The sequence below is a fragment of the Aquila chrysaetos genome, chromosome 19 (assembly GCF_900496995.4).
Source record: "Aquila chrysaetos chrysaetos chromosome 19, bAquChr1.4, whole genome shotgun sequence".
In the NCBI taxonomy this organism is placed as follows: domain Eukaryota; kingdom Metazoa; phylum Chordata; class Aves; order Accipitriformes; family Accipitridae; genus Aquila; species Aquila chrysaetos.
The window spans coordinates 12,900,827-12,916,859 of record NC_044022.1 but is presented as its reverse complement, the minus strand read 5'-3'; the positions used below and the strand labels follow the sequence as shown (position 1 = coordinate 12,916,859).

Sequence of the window (16,033 nt, the reverse complement as noted above, 5' to 3'; positions counted from 1 at the left end):
CTTATCAGTCACGTCGTTTCCCCTCTTGCAGTCTGCAGAGCTGCCTATATTAGGAAATGTGGCCAGGCAACTGCGTTTTACGCTGGTGTCAAGGAGAACAGCTAGAACCGCGGCGTCTGCAGCAAGTCCCCTCCTCACCACCCCCTCAGGACAGCAGAACCGTACGAGCCGGCTGTGTCTGCAGCCGACTGCCGTGGGGAGAGCAGTGCGACCCCGGGCACCCCAAAAGGCCGTCTCTGCAGCAGCCGTGCTTGCTCCCCTCAGCGCCAGTACGCGGTCCCCTTGACGAGGCCGCGGGCCGGGGCCGCCGTCCCTCCGCCCGTTCCCCCTCCCGGCGGCGGGGACCACGGGCCGCCCGCCAGCCTCGCACGGCGCCGGGCCCGCGGGGCTGGAAATCCCCGCCCTGGGCCGGGCCGGGCCGCTGGGGAAGCACGCTCTCCCGGCGGGTTTCCCCGGCCGGGAGGAAAGTCCCTAACGTCCCTGCTGACGCCGGCGGGGCCGGGGCCTCCCTCCGCGCAGCTACTTGGGCGAGCGAGAGGGCGGCGAGGCCGAGCGGAGGAGCCGGCTGCCCTCACCCCCGCCGGGCTGAGGGGCACGGACCGCCCAGGGGAGCGCGGCCGCCGCCACACGAAGGCGCTCGCCAGGGCCGGGGGCCGGGAGGGACAACGCGGCCCGGCGGGACGGACGAAGGACGCAGGGAAGGAAGGGGAGGTGCCGCTCGCCGCCCGCCCGCCCTCCGCCTCAGGCTGCGCGTGCGCCCGGCGGCGGCCGGGGCTTTCCCGGCGCGGCGCCCGCAGTCGGAGTTTCCCGGGCAGGGGCGGTGCCGGGCGGGGGCTCCTCTCCCCCTGCGCCCCCTTGCCAGGCTCCGCATATAGGCGGGGGCGCGCACCGGGGCCGCCCGCTGCGGGGGGCCCGGCCGGAGACCGTGAGTACCGGGAGCGGCGGTGGGCGCCGGGCCGCGGCCTGGCGGGGCCCTGCCGGGCGGGCGCTGCCGCGGCAGCAGCCGCTGCGGGGCTGCGCGTCGGGTCTCTGCGCCCGGCTGAGGCGGGCGGCGGTGCGTCGCGTCGCGTCGCGTCGGGGGCGGCCGCGCCTGTCAGCGGCCTCGCGGCGCCGGGCAGCGGCCGCTGGGCTCGGCTCGGCGGCAGAGGGGACCCGGGGCGGGCTGAGGGGCCCGCTCCGCCCCGGGCCGCGGCCTCCGGTCTCTCTGGGTGGCCGCCGCTCGGGGAGCGGGGCTGGGGCCCTGTGGGAGGCCCGGGACCGCAACCCGCCGTAGCGTGAGGGCGGAGGAGCGGCGAGCGAGGCCCTGCCGTGCCGGGGAGGGACGGCGGGGGGGGGCGGGCATGGGGCTGTCGGTGAGGGCGTGCGACCGGGCCCAGGCCCCGCTGGGGGGATGCCGGTGCTCGAGATGTGCAGACTTGCCGAAGGGTGCTTAGGAGGTGTGCTTGTTTTGCCTGGTTTGTAACACAAGAGCGGAAGGATATTAAATGGAGTTTTGAGGTTGCTGTGCTTTAAATGTCACTGCTCTGGACTTAAATAACTTCTTAGTGTCGCTGCAGGATAATGGAAAAAAAAACCCGTGAGATTCAGAGCAGTTGGGTGACTCTGGAAATCAAGGATACTCAGGGCAGTAGCGGAGGATAATATTAGAAGAAGAGCGTTTGGCAGAAAATGACCGCAGGATCTCAGGTTTAAGTGATCCTGAATGTTTTAGGATTATCAGGGTCGCAGTTTGCGCTGGTATTTCTAGCATTTACTCTGAGGTATCTGACTTTCTCCAGTACGGAAACTGGCTTAACTTCTTGGACTAGCATCGTTCATGTATGTTGATAGCTTAGTCCCACCACCTGTGTTAAAGAACTGGATTGGTGTAAGGCATTTGCAACTCATGTCCTCAGGGATTAAGAAGCTAGTAGTAGTAATAGTGTGACCAGATTAAGAACAAATCTACTGAGAGCTATTGAGATGAGTAGGAAATGCTCTGCTGTTTTCCAGTAGGTGATTTTTCTAGGGCTGTGTCATCATGACAAATATATCTGTTTTGAGTCTTTCCTGGAAGAACTTCTTAGGAACTGATACTGTAAAACAGACTGCTATATATGTATATATGAATAAATATAAAACTGTATATTTTAAAACTTTTGAACTTTGTCTTTGCTTTTACTTGAAATTTTTTATGAAGTTCAGTTTTGCTGATGTCCTGTGCTTCAAGTATCATTGGATTTACCTAAATAAGAAATTCAGTCGTCTTAATTTAGGTTAGTGCAATAAAACTGGACCTTCATTGTTTGAGAATCTGCAGGCTTAAACCAGTTTAAATGGATGCAACTTCTTTAGTACAAGATCTTACCTTTAGTTATACAGCTTGCCATCAAGCAGCCCGATTCATCTGTCTACCAGAAAAGGTCTGCTTGTGGATTAAACAGTTTTGCATATGTATGAGTAACAGGGAAGTTAAGTGTGTAAAATCCACTCCATATGACAGTATGTAAAGCTGACTTCCTGAAACTTCCTAGCTAACGTTACAAAAAAGCTTACATTGAGATTTGAGTGTTTCAATTTGTGTAGTTTCTGTTTGTGTAGATGTTACATGCACCTCGTTTTGTATATTTTGAAACACTCCTCTCTTTCTTCCCTGCAGGCTTTGTTCCACCCGAAAGAATTAAATGATTGAAACCATAGATACTTACAATTTCTTCTCGTGGACAGTCAGTATCAATATGGAGGCGTAGGCACCTTAGAAGGGACTTCAGTCTGAACTCTGGGAGGTAGTTCTGTGCACAAATAAAGAAACTAAGGCTTCAAAAAAAATTTTTTTTTTTTTTAATCTGAGGATTCTGTTTGTTTCTGTATGCCATAAACATGGAATACAGAAAAAACTCAATTCAACATTATAAAGCATTAGAATGTCCCCATACAAGGCAATTCATTTATGTTAAATTTGATAACCCTATACCTGTAACTAAGGCACCAGGTTAAAACTGAAATGCCCCGTTCAGTCTGTGCTGACATTGTTATAGACAGAAAAGCCTGAGGCTATTCCAGGCTTGTTAATTAAGACAGTTCATCCTTGTCAGAGACAGCGTATAGGATTTATCTCGTAGCTGAATATTTGATACATGTGAAGTTGAGTATAAGCTAACTTCTTTAGTCTTAATAATTACTACAACGATATGCAGAAGTTGAGGGTTTTTTGGAAGTCTAGTAGTAGCAAATATACCAGATCAGTTCAGTAATGTCAGTTGAGGGGCTCTTTTTTCATATGCCTTTTGGGCTTGATAAACCATTGTTTTCAGCCTCCTAATGAGGTTTACAAACTAAAGTCTTTACATGTGTATAAGCTGCATATTCATCAGCTGTCTAGGGTGAAATAGTTCTTAATCACTTAACATATGTTCTGGTTAAAAATGATGGCATTTTAATTGGCCCCCGTTTTAGTTTCTTTATTGACAAAGGATTTTGATAAACCCATCTGAGGTTTTTCCCCTCTGGATCCCACCTCCACTAGCCTGACAAATTGATACTGCTCTCCCAGACATACAGTACAAGGAAAGCATGTGATGCCCCTATGATTCAAGGGGAAGTCCTTTTTGACATGCTTTCTTCAATTGTCAAAATGGGATGGGGCAGCTTTTGCACTGAAAGCAGTTGTGTAAGCTAAAGTACAAGAACTTCCCAAAGGTTTAAAAGCTGTTAATCATGAGGCTAATTCTATTCACATATGCATTCAAAGTATTTCATTTTCAGGTTCTTACTTTTGTACAGGCAGGGGTTATTCCGAATTGCCTTTAATGCACACAACTACCTCCCAGAGGAAGACTTGTCCCATTCTTCCAAAAATAGTCCATTATGAACATAATGGAAAATAGCCCTTTCTTGGCTAGCATCATGAAGCAGGGTGCTTTGTGTCGTGAGCTGAAGTATGACTTATCCTGTGAACTCTACAGAATGTCGACGTTTTCTACTTTCCCCATTAATGTGCCGGTGTCAGAACGGAGTCTTGCCCGAGCTGGGTTTTATTACACTGGGGTGCAAGATAAAGTTAAGTGCTTCAGTTGTGGCTTAACATTGGACAACTGGCAACCAGGAGATAATGCTATGGAAAAACATAAGCAGCTGTATTCTAGCTGCAGTTTTGTTCAAAACATGCTTTCAGTTAACAACCTCGGACTGTCCTCTCGTTCCGCCTTTTCACCTCTGGTTGCAAACAGCCCCTCACCATCTCTACATTCCATAGCCCTTTCTCCAAGTTTAGAACAAGTTGGATATTTCAGTGGCTCTTTTTCCAGTTTTCCTCAAGACCCAGTAACTACTAGGGCAGTTGAAGACCTTTCATTCTTGAGACCTAAACTTCACAATCCTTCTATGAGTACAGAAGATGCTAGACTACGCACTTTTCACTCATGGCCACTGACGTTTCTCTCGCCTACTGATCTGGCAAAGGCTGGACTTTATTACTTGGGGACAGCAGACAAAGTTGCTTGTTTCTCCTGTGGTGGCCAGCTGAGTAACTGGGAACCAAAAGATAATGCTGTGTCAGAGCATCGGAGACACTTCCCTAACTGCCCTTTTGTGGAAAATCTTACCCGAGACCAGCCAAGTTTCAATGTTTCAAATGTGAGCATGCAAACCCATGAAGCCCGTGTTAAAACATTCATAAATTGGCCAACTAGAATTCCAGTTCAGCCTGAACAGCTTGCAGATGCTGGCTTTTACTATGTAGGTAAGAAAAACTGAAGTATCTGGTTTTATTCATACTTCTATGTCAGCATTTACTTTAAAGTAAGTTGTGCAAATGTTTGCGAGATAATTTGGCTTGTGTTTTTTTAAAGGCCGGAATGATGATGTCAAGTGTTTTTGCTGTGATGGTGGGTTAAGGTGCTGGGAATCTGGAGATGATCCATGGATTGAGCATGCAAAGTGGTTTCCAAGGTAACTTGCACAGTCTTTATCATAATTCGTCCACATCCTTAAATACTTCTGATTTTGGCAGATATGTACTGCACTTAATAGTTTTGTTTAACTTCACCATATGATGTACAAATTCACTCTTTCATTTGGATGTATTTCATGGACCTCTGTCTAAAAGCTCTGAAGTGCTAAGGTGGCCTTAATTAAAACATTTCTTCATCAAGCATGATATTTAATGCTTTCCATTTCATAATTAAAAGCTGTGTGCATCCCCAAATCACCATTAGCAAGTGGGACTGCATTGTTAATGAGCACACTTATATAAGAGAAGCAGTCAGAAAGCAGACTGAGGAGAGCAACAGCTGCTGAGACGTGAAGTGGAAGGAACATCTAACTCCCTCGGTCTAGTTCTGTGCACATGCTGAATGCCCTTGAACCAATTTTTCAGCTGATGCGTTTTAGTTTCTTAGGTGTGGAAGGGCTTGTGAAGAAGGTTTCAGCAGCTGTTTAATATACCTCTATTGGAAAAATGACAGAAATAACTTTTTAATGTCCCCCATAATTAAATGACAGTTGCACAATTGCTATCTATGCCTGTGGAAATTGCCACCTAGATTAATGACAGAAATTGCTGCACTTAATTTCAGAAAAGCTAATAATAATTCTTCACATCATAAATCTCCAACTAGTCTTTCATGGATAATTTACCAGCTACTGTTGGACTACACGATGTATGTAAAATTAAATGACACCTTTGTTTCCTTCTGTGTTATATCTGTCAGTAAACGTACTTAAGAGATATAACTCTGCATTAGTGAAGCAGATCTGGCTTTGATAGTGGTGTTAAATTTTGTTGACTTATTTTGAATGATTTGAGTAGGAGGTAAGAATGGTGTGATGAGAGATAGAAACTGTTTATCACTGCACTTTGTACTGATGCTGACATGGTATCATTTCTCATGACATGCCATTTTGATTAGAATTGGTAGCAGAATGTAAAGCTGCTGAACTTCATGGAAAAGCTTTACCAAAGTGTCACTAGACACTAGGCTATGTCAAGCTTCCAAGTAAGAGAACTTTCCTTTCTGAAGGAAGAGAAGCATGTATTTAAGTTATGCTGTGTCGTTGTAAACTGTTTCATTCTTCTGCATTTTTTTTCCTTTGGCAAGTAGACAGTATAATTTAGTACATTTTTGTCAATGTTTCAGGTGTGAGTATCTGCTTCGTGTAAAAGGAGGAGAGTTTGTAAGTCAAATTCAGGCCAGGTTCCCCCATCTTCTTGAACAGGTAAACTTTACTGTTCTGTAACTTTGGTTTTCCCTTGTTGAAGAGTGCTACATTCTTTTGGGGAGTTCAGTCCATCCTTCTACCTCATTTCTGTGTGTATTTCTGCTAGGTTTCTAACACAATAAATGCTCTTCATGAGCGCAAAACTGAAACCAGTGCTGAACCATGGCTGATGGACTTGGACTGTACTTTAACCAGTACAGATTACTCATGGAAAGTGTTATGAGGCAGTGAGCTCCTTTGTGTCAGGAGAGGGAAATTCTGATTATATATGTTTCAGTGAATAATGCAGATCAGTAATTGTTATTTCAGAAATCAGTTATGGACAGCCTGAATTATTTCTACCCATAACTCCTCAGGCAAGAGTAAGGCAAACTTCTTCACAGAAGTGGTCAACACTAACTTTATATTGATTATATAGTTGCACAAATCTGCAGACTTGTATAACTCCATGTAAAATACTTAACGGTACCATTCAGATAAAAAATCTTAGCATAGTTGATGAGGGAAGAATGTGTTAGGAAGGTATGTAGGGGAAAAAGCAATACTTTGATACTAATGTAGTTCTCTTGTGTTCTACAGCTCTTGTCAACCTCTGATACTCCTGTAGATGAAAACATTGATCCCCCAAGTATGTATATTGAAGCATGTTTTTAAACTTCCTCAACATTTTGCAAACTTAGTAATTGGCTATCCAAAGCTAACTTGCTTAACAATTCCTAGATTTTCTTGGAAACAACAATATTATAAGGATTTTCTAACTAATGATAAAATTTAGATAGCTTCGACATTACAAACTTCAAGGAAGCACCTTTAAGAGATCTTGTCTTTCATTTTTCTTCTTTTCATACTAGCAGCTCAGACTAAGATTTTTGCTTTTGAATGCTTGGCATCTGCTGTATCTGTGGGTTTTAGTTTCATGGTTGGGTTAAACAAGTCAATTTAACATTTGTTAAATTGACCTATGGTATTGAAGTTGGTGGAACAGTTGCTAAAGGGTGTCATGACTATGCGGTTATGCAACTACATTTTTAGGCACATAGCTAGGTAAATGCTCTTGAGTTGAGCAGCAGTGGTCAAGGAGAGGGTAGGACAACCTGATAAAGTGAAGTCTTTCTGAGCTGGACTCTAGTTATGGTGGAAATAAACTCTTCCCAGAGGGTCAGTGGGTTATGCTATTATAGCCCCTGCTGGCTTAGGACAATGAGTCAGAATCCCATGCGTCTGATGCTTAGTAAGTTGAATGGAAAAATACTGATCAAGAGCTGGAATAGAGCAATTGTTTGTACTATAAACTGAATTTTGATTCCCCCCGCAAGATGTTTTTCAAGGCTGAAGTTAGAAATGACTAAGTATAAACAAAGCTGCTAAGATGCAATGGAATTCTCTGTGGTTTCTCTGGATTATCCTGGATTTTAGTGAAGGTCTGAGATGGATTGAAGTTTATCATGGATTCAATCCAATTGAATCTAAGTACCTGGCTTCCATTTTTAAAACTACCTACTTAAAAAAAAGTCTATTTAACCCTTGAAACTTTTTAATGCTAGGTATTCATGTATATATGCATGTGTGTAGGTAATGTCGATGTGTCTGACTTCTGAGTTGTATAGGTATTTTATTCTTTATATTATACATGGCGATTTTCCTCTTTGATTAGTTATTCATTTTGAACCTGGAGAGAGTCACTCAGAAGATGCAATCATGATGAACACACCTGTGGTTAAAGCTGCCTTGGAGATGGGATTCAGCAGAAGGCTAATAAAGCAAACAGTGCAAAGTAAAATCTTGGCCACTGGAGAAAACTACAAGACTGTTAATGATCTTGTGTCTGATCTGCTCACTGCTGAAGATGAGAAGAGGGAAGAAGAGAAAGAGAGACAATTTGAAGAAGTGGCATCAGGTATGCATAAGGCATGAATAAAAGTGAAAGCAGAAGTGGTTTGTATTGTGTATAGTTTTTATAATTGTTTTTATTCACTAAGTGATTTAGTTTAATTGCTATTAGGATCAGCTTTTGTAAAAGCATTGTCAGGGTATCTGTAGGGAACTAGCAGTCTGAGAATCGTTTCATTCCCTTTCAGGAGGATGGTTAATACAGGTGCCAAGGGTTCTGAATCATCTGATTCTCTCCACAGAAACAAAGCCATATTTTTTTTTTTTTTTAAATTTGTATGTCTTTATATTGCTGTTAAAAAATTAGTAGAGTTATTTTATTTTCCAAATTGGCCTGCTCTTTAAGCTACTTGAATTGGTGAGCCACCATATCTACCTTCTAGAAGAGGCCATAAACTTTTACAAGTTTAGATTCTGTAAGATGTCCAAAGGTCTGCATTTCTGTGTCTGACTCAGCCATGTAGGTCAGCTATTAACAGTGTTTATTTGATGTCTTTAACACTTCCTATTGTTTTAATACCATGTAAGCTTTGAAGCCTAAAAAAATCCTACTATTTTTGAGTCTCTGAAGCAGTAATGAAACTTCTCAATTATAAATTGAAATGAGACTGCTTCTTTCCTACTTGCATGTTCTATCAAAAAAGCATAGGTGGATTCACCGATTAAATCTTAATGGAGATGATTCTTTTTGTTGTTTGTAAAGACTGTTTAAAAAAAATCTCCTGTGTCTGGCTGTGCTGTACTTCTGGTTTTCTTGCACATAATTCTGTTGGATACCTTAGAAAAGCTTGATTCTATCTACATCTCAGACATAACTTTGACTGTCACTGACTAAAGTTAACCTGTTGGTTGTTGGTGAATTAGCATTGGTATTATGCAGAGGCATTGTTTGTATTTTGCAATGCTGCACAGAATGTAAGTCTTCCTAGTGTGAAGTTAGATGAGATCCCCTCAGATAATTTAACCTAGGGATGGGAGCAGGAGGTTTCATCGATGAAAAGGCTTCAGCTCAGAAGCTGCTTGTATGTGGTTTTCTTAAGTCTGTGTTTGATGTGAATACCACTAAAACTTACTGAGGTCTTTATTAATGCTGTGTAGTAAGTGAACATTTCAAGTAGAGTTTAAAGAATGTATCAATTATTGTTAAGCAGAAATTTAACTTGGACTAGTGTATTCTTAACAAACATCTAATCTCTTGTGCATTCCAGATGATTTGTCCTTAATCCGGAAGAATCGAATGGCTTTATTCCAACGTTTAACATGTGTACTTCCAATCCTTGGGAGCTTACTATCTGCTAAAGTGATAACAGAACTTGAGCATGATGTTATTAAGCAAAAGACACAGACACCATTGCAAGCAAGGGAACTGATAGATACAGTTTTAGTGAAAGGAAATGAAGCAGCCAGCATATTCAGAAACTGTCTACGAGATTGTGACCCTGTACTATACAAAGATTTATTTGGTATGTCTGTCTTTTTTTTTAAGGATGTAAGTTTGTAGAAGTCTGACCAGTGCTGTCATAGCAACCTAAAGATTAAAAAAAAAATCAGATGCTGTTTGAATATAGATTAGTTAAATGACTAGGATTTTTTTTTTCTCTTGTTTTAGTGGAGAAGAACATGAAGTATGTTCCCACAGAAGATGTTTCAGGTACCTTAAACTCTACCTTCTTACTTTAAAGGGTATTGTGGGACAAATAGCTAACATCATAAAAAAGAAAATTACTTTTGGTTAAGAAATATGCTTTATCCTTTCCCTAATTCTGCTTTGGTAAGGTGGACTTATCTGAAAAAGTTAAGTGCATGCGCAGACTTGCAAGCAAGTCTCTCTGCTATAAGCTATATGTATTCTGTGCCTTATGCATACTTTTGCACCATAGGAGGTAGAGCTTTCTGGAGCTCGGCAAGTCAAGCACATGCTGGACTTGATCCTCGTACAAGCTCTCATTCAGGCATTTGGTAAAGACTGGACAGTGAATAGCAGGTTAGCATTTCACAGCAGGTACCATCACCTCTACTTTTCTGGAGTGGGTTATAGGTGTCCTAAGATCTAGCTTGACCAACAGCTGGGTAGGTAAAAACTTGTCAGGCGTGGGATTGAGTTTGGTCTGTTCTTAGTCCTGTAGTTTAATATGTTAATAGACTGCAGAAAAGTATACAAGCCTGCATATAGCTCACTATCACCAGTCAGGCTGTGCTCCGTGCTTCTAATATCCAAGCAAGAAAAGTAAAACATTTGCTAAAATGTAAACACTGTCTTAAGAACTACAGTTGGCCTCCAATCCCTGAGCTGTTTGTCATCTCACAGAAATGGAAAATACAAACTAGTTCCTTGCATGCCACTTTCTGAGCTCTGGAAAATGTATTTATTTTCTCACTGCCATCTATATTTGATGAATACAGGCAGGGAAATAAAGGGTAAAATGGAACATGGCTGTATTCTAATTAGACTGCACATATATTCAGGATTCTTAAAAAGTTAAATTATTTTTTCCAGGTTTACCTATGGAAGAGCAACTAAGAAGACTGCAAGAGGAAAGAACATGTAAAGTTTGCATGGACAAAGAAGTTTCTATTGTTTTTATTCCATGTGGTCACTTAGTGGTATGCAAAGAATGTGCACCATCCCTTAGAAAATGCCCTATTTGCAGGGGGACAATAAAGGGTACAGTTCGTACATTTCTTTCCTAAAGAGGGAAACTTGCAAAATGTCTTTGTTCCTGTCATCCTCCAAATGCTGAAGTTTAACCCAGCAGTGTCTTAAGAATGGAAAATTGTGGTACAGAAGATGATTAATCAACTACCTAACCCTGTTGTGTAATAGTAAACCGTATCATCATTATGAGTATACTAGGTCTTCCTTGTCAAAGGCTATTTCTGTTCATGAAACTAACTCAATACTACACTGAGGTTTTTGTAGCTTTCCTTTCCGAGTAAGGAAAGCAGTTTCACTAGTATGCCCTTGTGTCACTTTGAATAAAAAACTTTCTGGTAGAGTTCCTAAAATGGAGCTTGGCATAACTCTTCATGTCAGTTTCTTCCATGTGGATGTGAGGAAATACATTAAGATTGCTGTTTATTAGTAATTAATATTAATTAACTTCAGCTACTGTTTTGGTTCTGTTCTGGCTTTCTTGTGGACTTGAGGAGAAAAGAGGTTAACTGTTGCAGGAACAGCAGGACTTTTTTTAAGTTTTGTTCATGTCTAGATGCTTGTGTAATATGTATTAATAATAGTTTATATGAAGACTGAATTAAAATATTTCTACTTCTCAAATGAGTGCTTGTTTAATCTGTTCCAGTTGTTGGCTTTTCTCTGTAGACTGCAGTGACTAGAGTGCTGTCTTGTCCTGACAAAAGTTTGGGGTGGTTGGTTTGCCTGCAAAAGTACAGTAAAACTTAATTCTGTGTCTTTCTTTCATTTTTGAACAGGGAAGTGAGCTTCTATGCTGCTTGGTGATGCCCTCTGGTAAAGTAGGAGGTTCAGATTTTTATCCTTACTTAAAAACAAACCCACCCCCGCCCCAAACCCTAACAGCATTTGATACTTCTTTCTGTCTTGATTTTTCAAAGCATAGAAATCCTGGCCGGGAATGGTCCTCATGACCTTATAGATGAGGCAGAGGGTAGTTGTACAGCAATATAGCCTTTATGCTAGGGATTAAAATTTAAAAGCTACTTTTCTGTGTTGTGAACTTAATAGTGATTGTGCAATTAAATAGCAGGATCTTCCAGCCCCCTCTGAAGTCTTGGGTCTTGTTTTGTAAGCTGGTAGTCTAGGGACTCCTATTTCCTTAGTGGTTGACTCTACCCTTTTCAGCTTTGTATCCCTAGACTTGCATAGTAGTAGATAACCTACAGAGGGAAAGTGTTTATAGGTATTATGCAAGGATTTCATGTCAAACAGTGGAATAATACTGCCAGCATAATGGCAACAGATCCTGCAGTGGTGGTGTCAGTTTGTCTGGCTCTAAGTCAGTTGTCTTCAGTCATATCTTAATGCCCAGGAGTGGATCTCAATCTTCAGACCTGCCAGCAATAAGATGTTTTTAACAGTAGTCTGGTATCTTATGCTCTGTAGCGTAAGATGAAAATACCATTTCTTCAAGCTTTAGGATGCCAATGTTTGCAAGCTGTGTGCACGTAACTGGCTTTCGTTGCTTCGTATGTGGCTTTAGCTATACATGTGTTCTCTCTTCTAAAAAGAGAGCACCCCGTATGTATGAAAGCATGTAGTTCTAAACAGCTTTGATTAACATACTTTTGCTTTTCTGGTTTTGAAATGTTTCTAAAGGCTCTTTTGTCTTGTCTAGCAACTTAAAAAGTTATCAAAGATTATGACAGCTTGTTAAGGAATAAAGCACATCACTTGAAATTTGATGTTCAGACCCAGAAATTAGCAATACTAGAACGAAGTATACTTTCTACAGATTAGGATGAGTCTGCAGGGGGAGCTGGAGAGGTCAGCCTCCCCTGAAGAGTGTGGTAAGCCCTATTTCTGAACAGGGAAGAGAATAGGGAAAAGCGTCGTAGGAGGCAGACTTTTTAAGCAAAGCATTTTTCTTTAAAACCATATGGGGTCAGAGTTTTTCAAACACTGCAGTTACTCTGTATAGATCAGATGACAGGATATACAGGGCTTTAAAAACTGAGTGATTTGGGTGTTCAGTGTCATTTGTGATGCCTGAGGATATCTCAAGACCTGCAACATACCTGTCAGCCCTGGTTGGTGAGTGTTTTGAATGTCCTGGGCAACTTCAAGGAGCACTGGCTGCCTGCATCTAGGCACCTGAATGGCTTTCTGAGAAGTAGAAGAACTTGATCTAGAAACTACTGGGTAAAATTCTTTGACCTACTTTTGGCAGGAAGACTAATCCAGGTTATGGCTTCCCACTACTCCCCACTATAGTGATTGTGGTTGCCCTGATCTGTAATGCTGTACATGTCAGTAGTTATGTTCTCCTCAGTACTATTTCAAGAAAGCTATAATAAAACTAGTTGTCTGTAGCACATTGCAAACAGAACCCTAGCAAAATGTTAAACCATGGAGAAGACTGTCTGCATAGTGTTATGTTTGGAGAGGATCAAGTGACTTCTGTTACTTGTGAACCAGCTGACTATGTTCACACTTTGTTGTGTCCACTTCCTTCTCTGAAAGCATTTTCCAGAGCTTTGACTGGGTTAAACAGCAATAAATAGCACCCCCTGCCCCCAGCTTCCTGTGCAGCTCTGCTGATCAAGCAGCTTAAGTTCTCAGACATCAGCGTTCCAGGTCCATAGCTTGAGCTAGCAGAGCATGTTTGCATGGCTTATGGGGTGTAGAGAGTGGGAACTTCGGTATCATTGGAGTTCAGTGGTCAGACTTGCTGTAAGATGAAGATAGAAGGCAATGTTCCCAGCTTCTATAAATGAGCATTTTCTTTACTTGAATAAAGCTTATCATATCTGCAAAGGATCTAGCCTGCAGCAGTTGCAGTGTCTGATACTGGTTTGAGATACTGCAAGATACAGTGGTTTCCCAAGTAGTAGCTTTATGTTTTGTGAAGCAAGTGCCATGAAGCTTTCTTGTAATTATTTAGCAGTTTCCTGCATGTTTGTTTTTTTGTGTGTTCTCTTTTTTTTTAACTGAGTGTGTATCTTTCTCTTCTGTTTGCTTTCGAGCATTGACCAGGAAGCCCAGCGCTCTTCAAATTGAAGACAGCATGCAGTCCTAGTATCCACAAGTGGTCAGACTGCCACCAGTTGTTATAACAGAGCACTACTCTTACATGCTGAAATGAATGGCCATACATGAAATATCTAGGAGCTCCATTAGCATGATATAAAAGAAAAATCTTTATATTGCTGCTTTTTGTGACTGAGAGAGTTAGTGGTTGTTTAGTAACTCCATAGTGCCATGCTATATTCCTCACAAGACATCAGAAGAGAAGCACATTAAATTGTAAACAGTGTATTCATCTGCCTTTAATTCTGTGCTGTGGCAATTGTAGTGTAGTGAGGCTGAGGTATGCGGTATCATGTTTAATGTTTCAGATGGACTGAACTTGCAAATTCAGTTTTCTTGCTGTTAGGGATTCCTAAAGTGACCCACTTCAGGTATGTGAGTTCAGGCAGGAGGTGTATTCTGGGCATGAAAAGGTATTCTCTGTTCTGTTCAACTGCTTTAACGCGCAATTGTCACTCTTGCTCCAGAGGTCACTAGTGCGGGGAGTAAACTTCCTGAGACAATAATAAATCACCAGCCCTTTGTTTCTGTTTTTAACTGAGTGTTTGATCACAATGGTTACCGATGCTCCAGCCCAGCTTCCTCACTGATGGCTGCTGGCATGGGACCCTTCAAGCCTGAGAGTCTGGGGTATTGCATACATCCTGCACAAGGAAGAGCAGAACTCCAAACGGCAGATCCTGCTGTGCTATTTTCAGAACAGAAACAGGCGAGTTATTTTTTTTTCTCTTTGAAGAGATCAAAATATGCTGGAACATAGCAGGAAATTGTTTGCACAATAAGCGATATCCTAGCAGTGGCTGTGACATTTCATTTTTGATGGGTGAAATTTTTTTAGGGAAATGCTGGAGAACTTGCCAAAGGTTTCTAAGCTCGTGTGTTAGAGGGTGTAGACGTGGTCAGAACAAAGATCTCTTTCTTTTGGATCTGTATAGCTTGACTTACTGATGCTCTACTTTTGGCAGATAAAGAAGTGAAATACTTGGTACTTACAGAGTATAGGATATTAGTTAGGGTTGTGATTTGCCCAATGGAAGACAGTGTCAATTCTAAGGGAAGAATAAAGTCTTTAGAAAAGATTGTCATGTATGCAACTATCAAAAGAAGCAAGCACCCCATTTTCTTTATGAACCCTGTCAAAGAAATTACGTTACATAGTTTTTCTTGTAACAGTTTAGAAGTACCCATCACCTCAGTGCTGGCCAGGTGCAACACCTTGGTTTCTAAACTGCTTTAGACTTGATGTGGAAAAGGTCAGAACAAACAGTAGACAAAGTCAAAATTTTGAGTATCAGAAGTGAGAATATATTTCCTCTTGGTATTCTAAAAGGACACTTAGCCTCCAGAACTTGGAGTCCCTTTTATTTCAGTTTTCAGAGTTCCCGAATTGGATGTTTTGAAGTATAGGGATGACCTGACACTGAAGGATTAAACTAATCATTGATCCAGTCTTCAAAGTAGTGTTTTTATAGCACAGCAAATGGTAAATTCTAATGCAAGCTAAAGCTTAGACACTGCAGGATCAACACCAGGCATTGGCAGTCCCTGTGTCTGTGGTGTTTGTGAGAACTGTCAAATTCAGATTCCTAAACTCATTTAACTTTCCTGTTTTTTAAGACTGCTATCTCAGTCATACACCAATCGGGACTCCTTCAGTATTGTCTAGAGAACGTGTTTACATTCTGTACAGGTCCATTCTCATTCTATCTGCTTCCATATCACAGCTAAATTCTTAACCTCTTGAGTTATCTAGGCAATTTTCAGTCTCCGATGCTGTCCTACTTTGCTTTTGGCAATATTGTCATTTTGTTGCTTGTATCTTTTTCAATAAAGCATGCTAAGAATGCTATGTATGTCTTCAGGGCAAAAATAGAGTGGCATGAGTATGTAAAAGCTTTAACAGTCTCTGAACAAAAAAGGAAAGGTGTGAAAGTAAATTTACAAAGGGATAATGTTCAAGTTACTGAATATTACCCTAGTAACATGATCTTGCTTTAATAGTTCTTTTTTTAATAAAAAAAAATATAGCACTGCAGCATTTCTGGACTGCTTTGAAGCCTTTGATGCAGGGCTTCATCAAAAAATTAAGCTGGAAGGGCTATGATTTGGTACTAGAATACAGGCTCAAGGAGAGTTGCGCAAAAAGGAAAGACAGACCTGTGAGGGAAAAGCAGGATGCTATGCTGCAGTCCTGAGATGTGGCCATAGGGTTGATCTTGG

The 16,033-nt window shown here is 41.9% G+C and overlaps 1 protein-coding gene across 2 annotated transcripts; it reads left to right on the top strand.

Annotated features, from left to right (window-relative positions):
* Window positions 1–797: 797 nt before the first annotated feature.
* LOC115353209 (inhibitor of apoptosis protein) lies at window positions 798–11,365 on the top strand. Of its 2 annotated transcripts, XM_041118381.1 has the most exons (10): window positions 798–925; window positions 2,639–4,720; window positions 4,830–4,929; window positions 6,117–6,195; window positions 6,778–6,826; window positions 7,853–8,095; window positions 9,297–9,551; window positions 9,698–9,739; window positions 9,969–10,072; window positions 10,586–10,780. In XM_041118381.1, the coding sequence occupies exons 2-9, from the start codon at window positions 3,847–3,849 to the stop codon at window positions 10,049–10,051; spliced, it is 1,725 nt and encodes a 574-aa protein (XP_040974315.1). In that variant the 5' UTR covers window positions 798–925; window positions 2,639–3,846; the 3' UTR covers window positions 10,052–10,072; window positions 10,586–10,780. The 2 variants fall into 2 exon arrangements, with proteins under 2 accessions (XP_040974315.1, XP_029898111.1); XM_030042251.2 differs by lacking the exon at window positions 9,969–10,072 and having other exon boundaries at window positions 799–925; window positions 10,586–11,365.
* Window positions 11,366–16,033: the final 4,668 nt, after the last annotated feature.

Coding starts and splice junctions, on each gene's coding strand:
- LOC115353209 (XM_030042251.2), top strand. CDS start 3,847: ATGAACATAATGGAAAATAGCCCTTTCTTGGCTAGCATCATGAAGCAG. Junction 4,721..4,829: donor TGCTGGCTTTTACTATGTAG/GTAAGAAAAACT, acceptor GTTTTTTTAAAG/GCCGGAATGATGATGTCAAG. Junction 9,740..10,585: donor TCCCACAGAAGATGTTTCAG/GTACCTTAAACT, acceptor TATTTTTTCCAG/GTTTACCTATGGAAGAGCAA.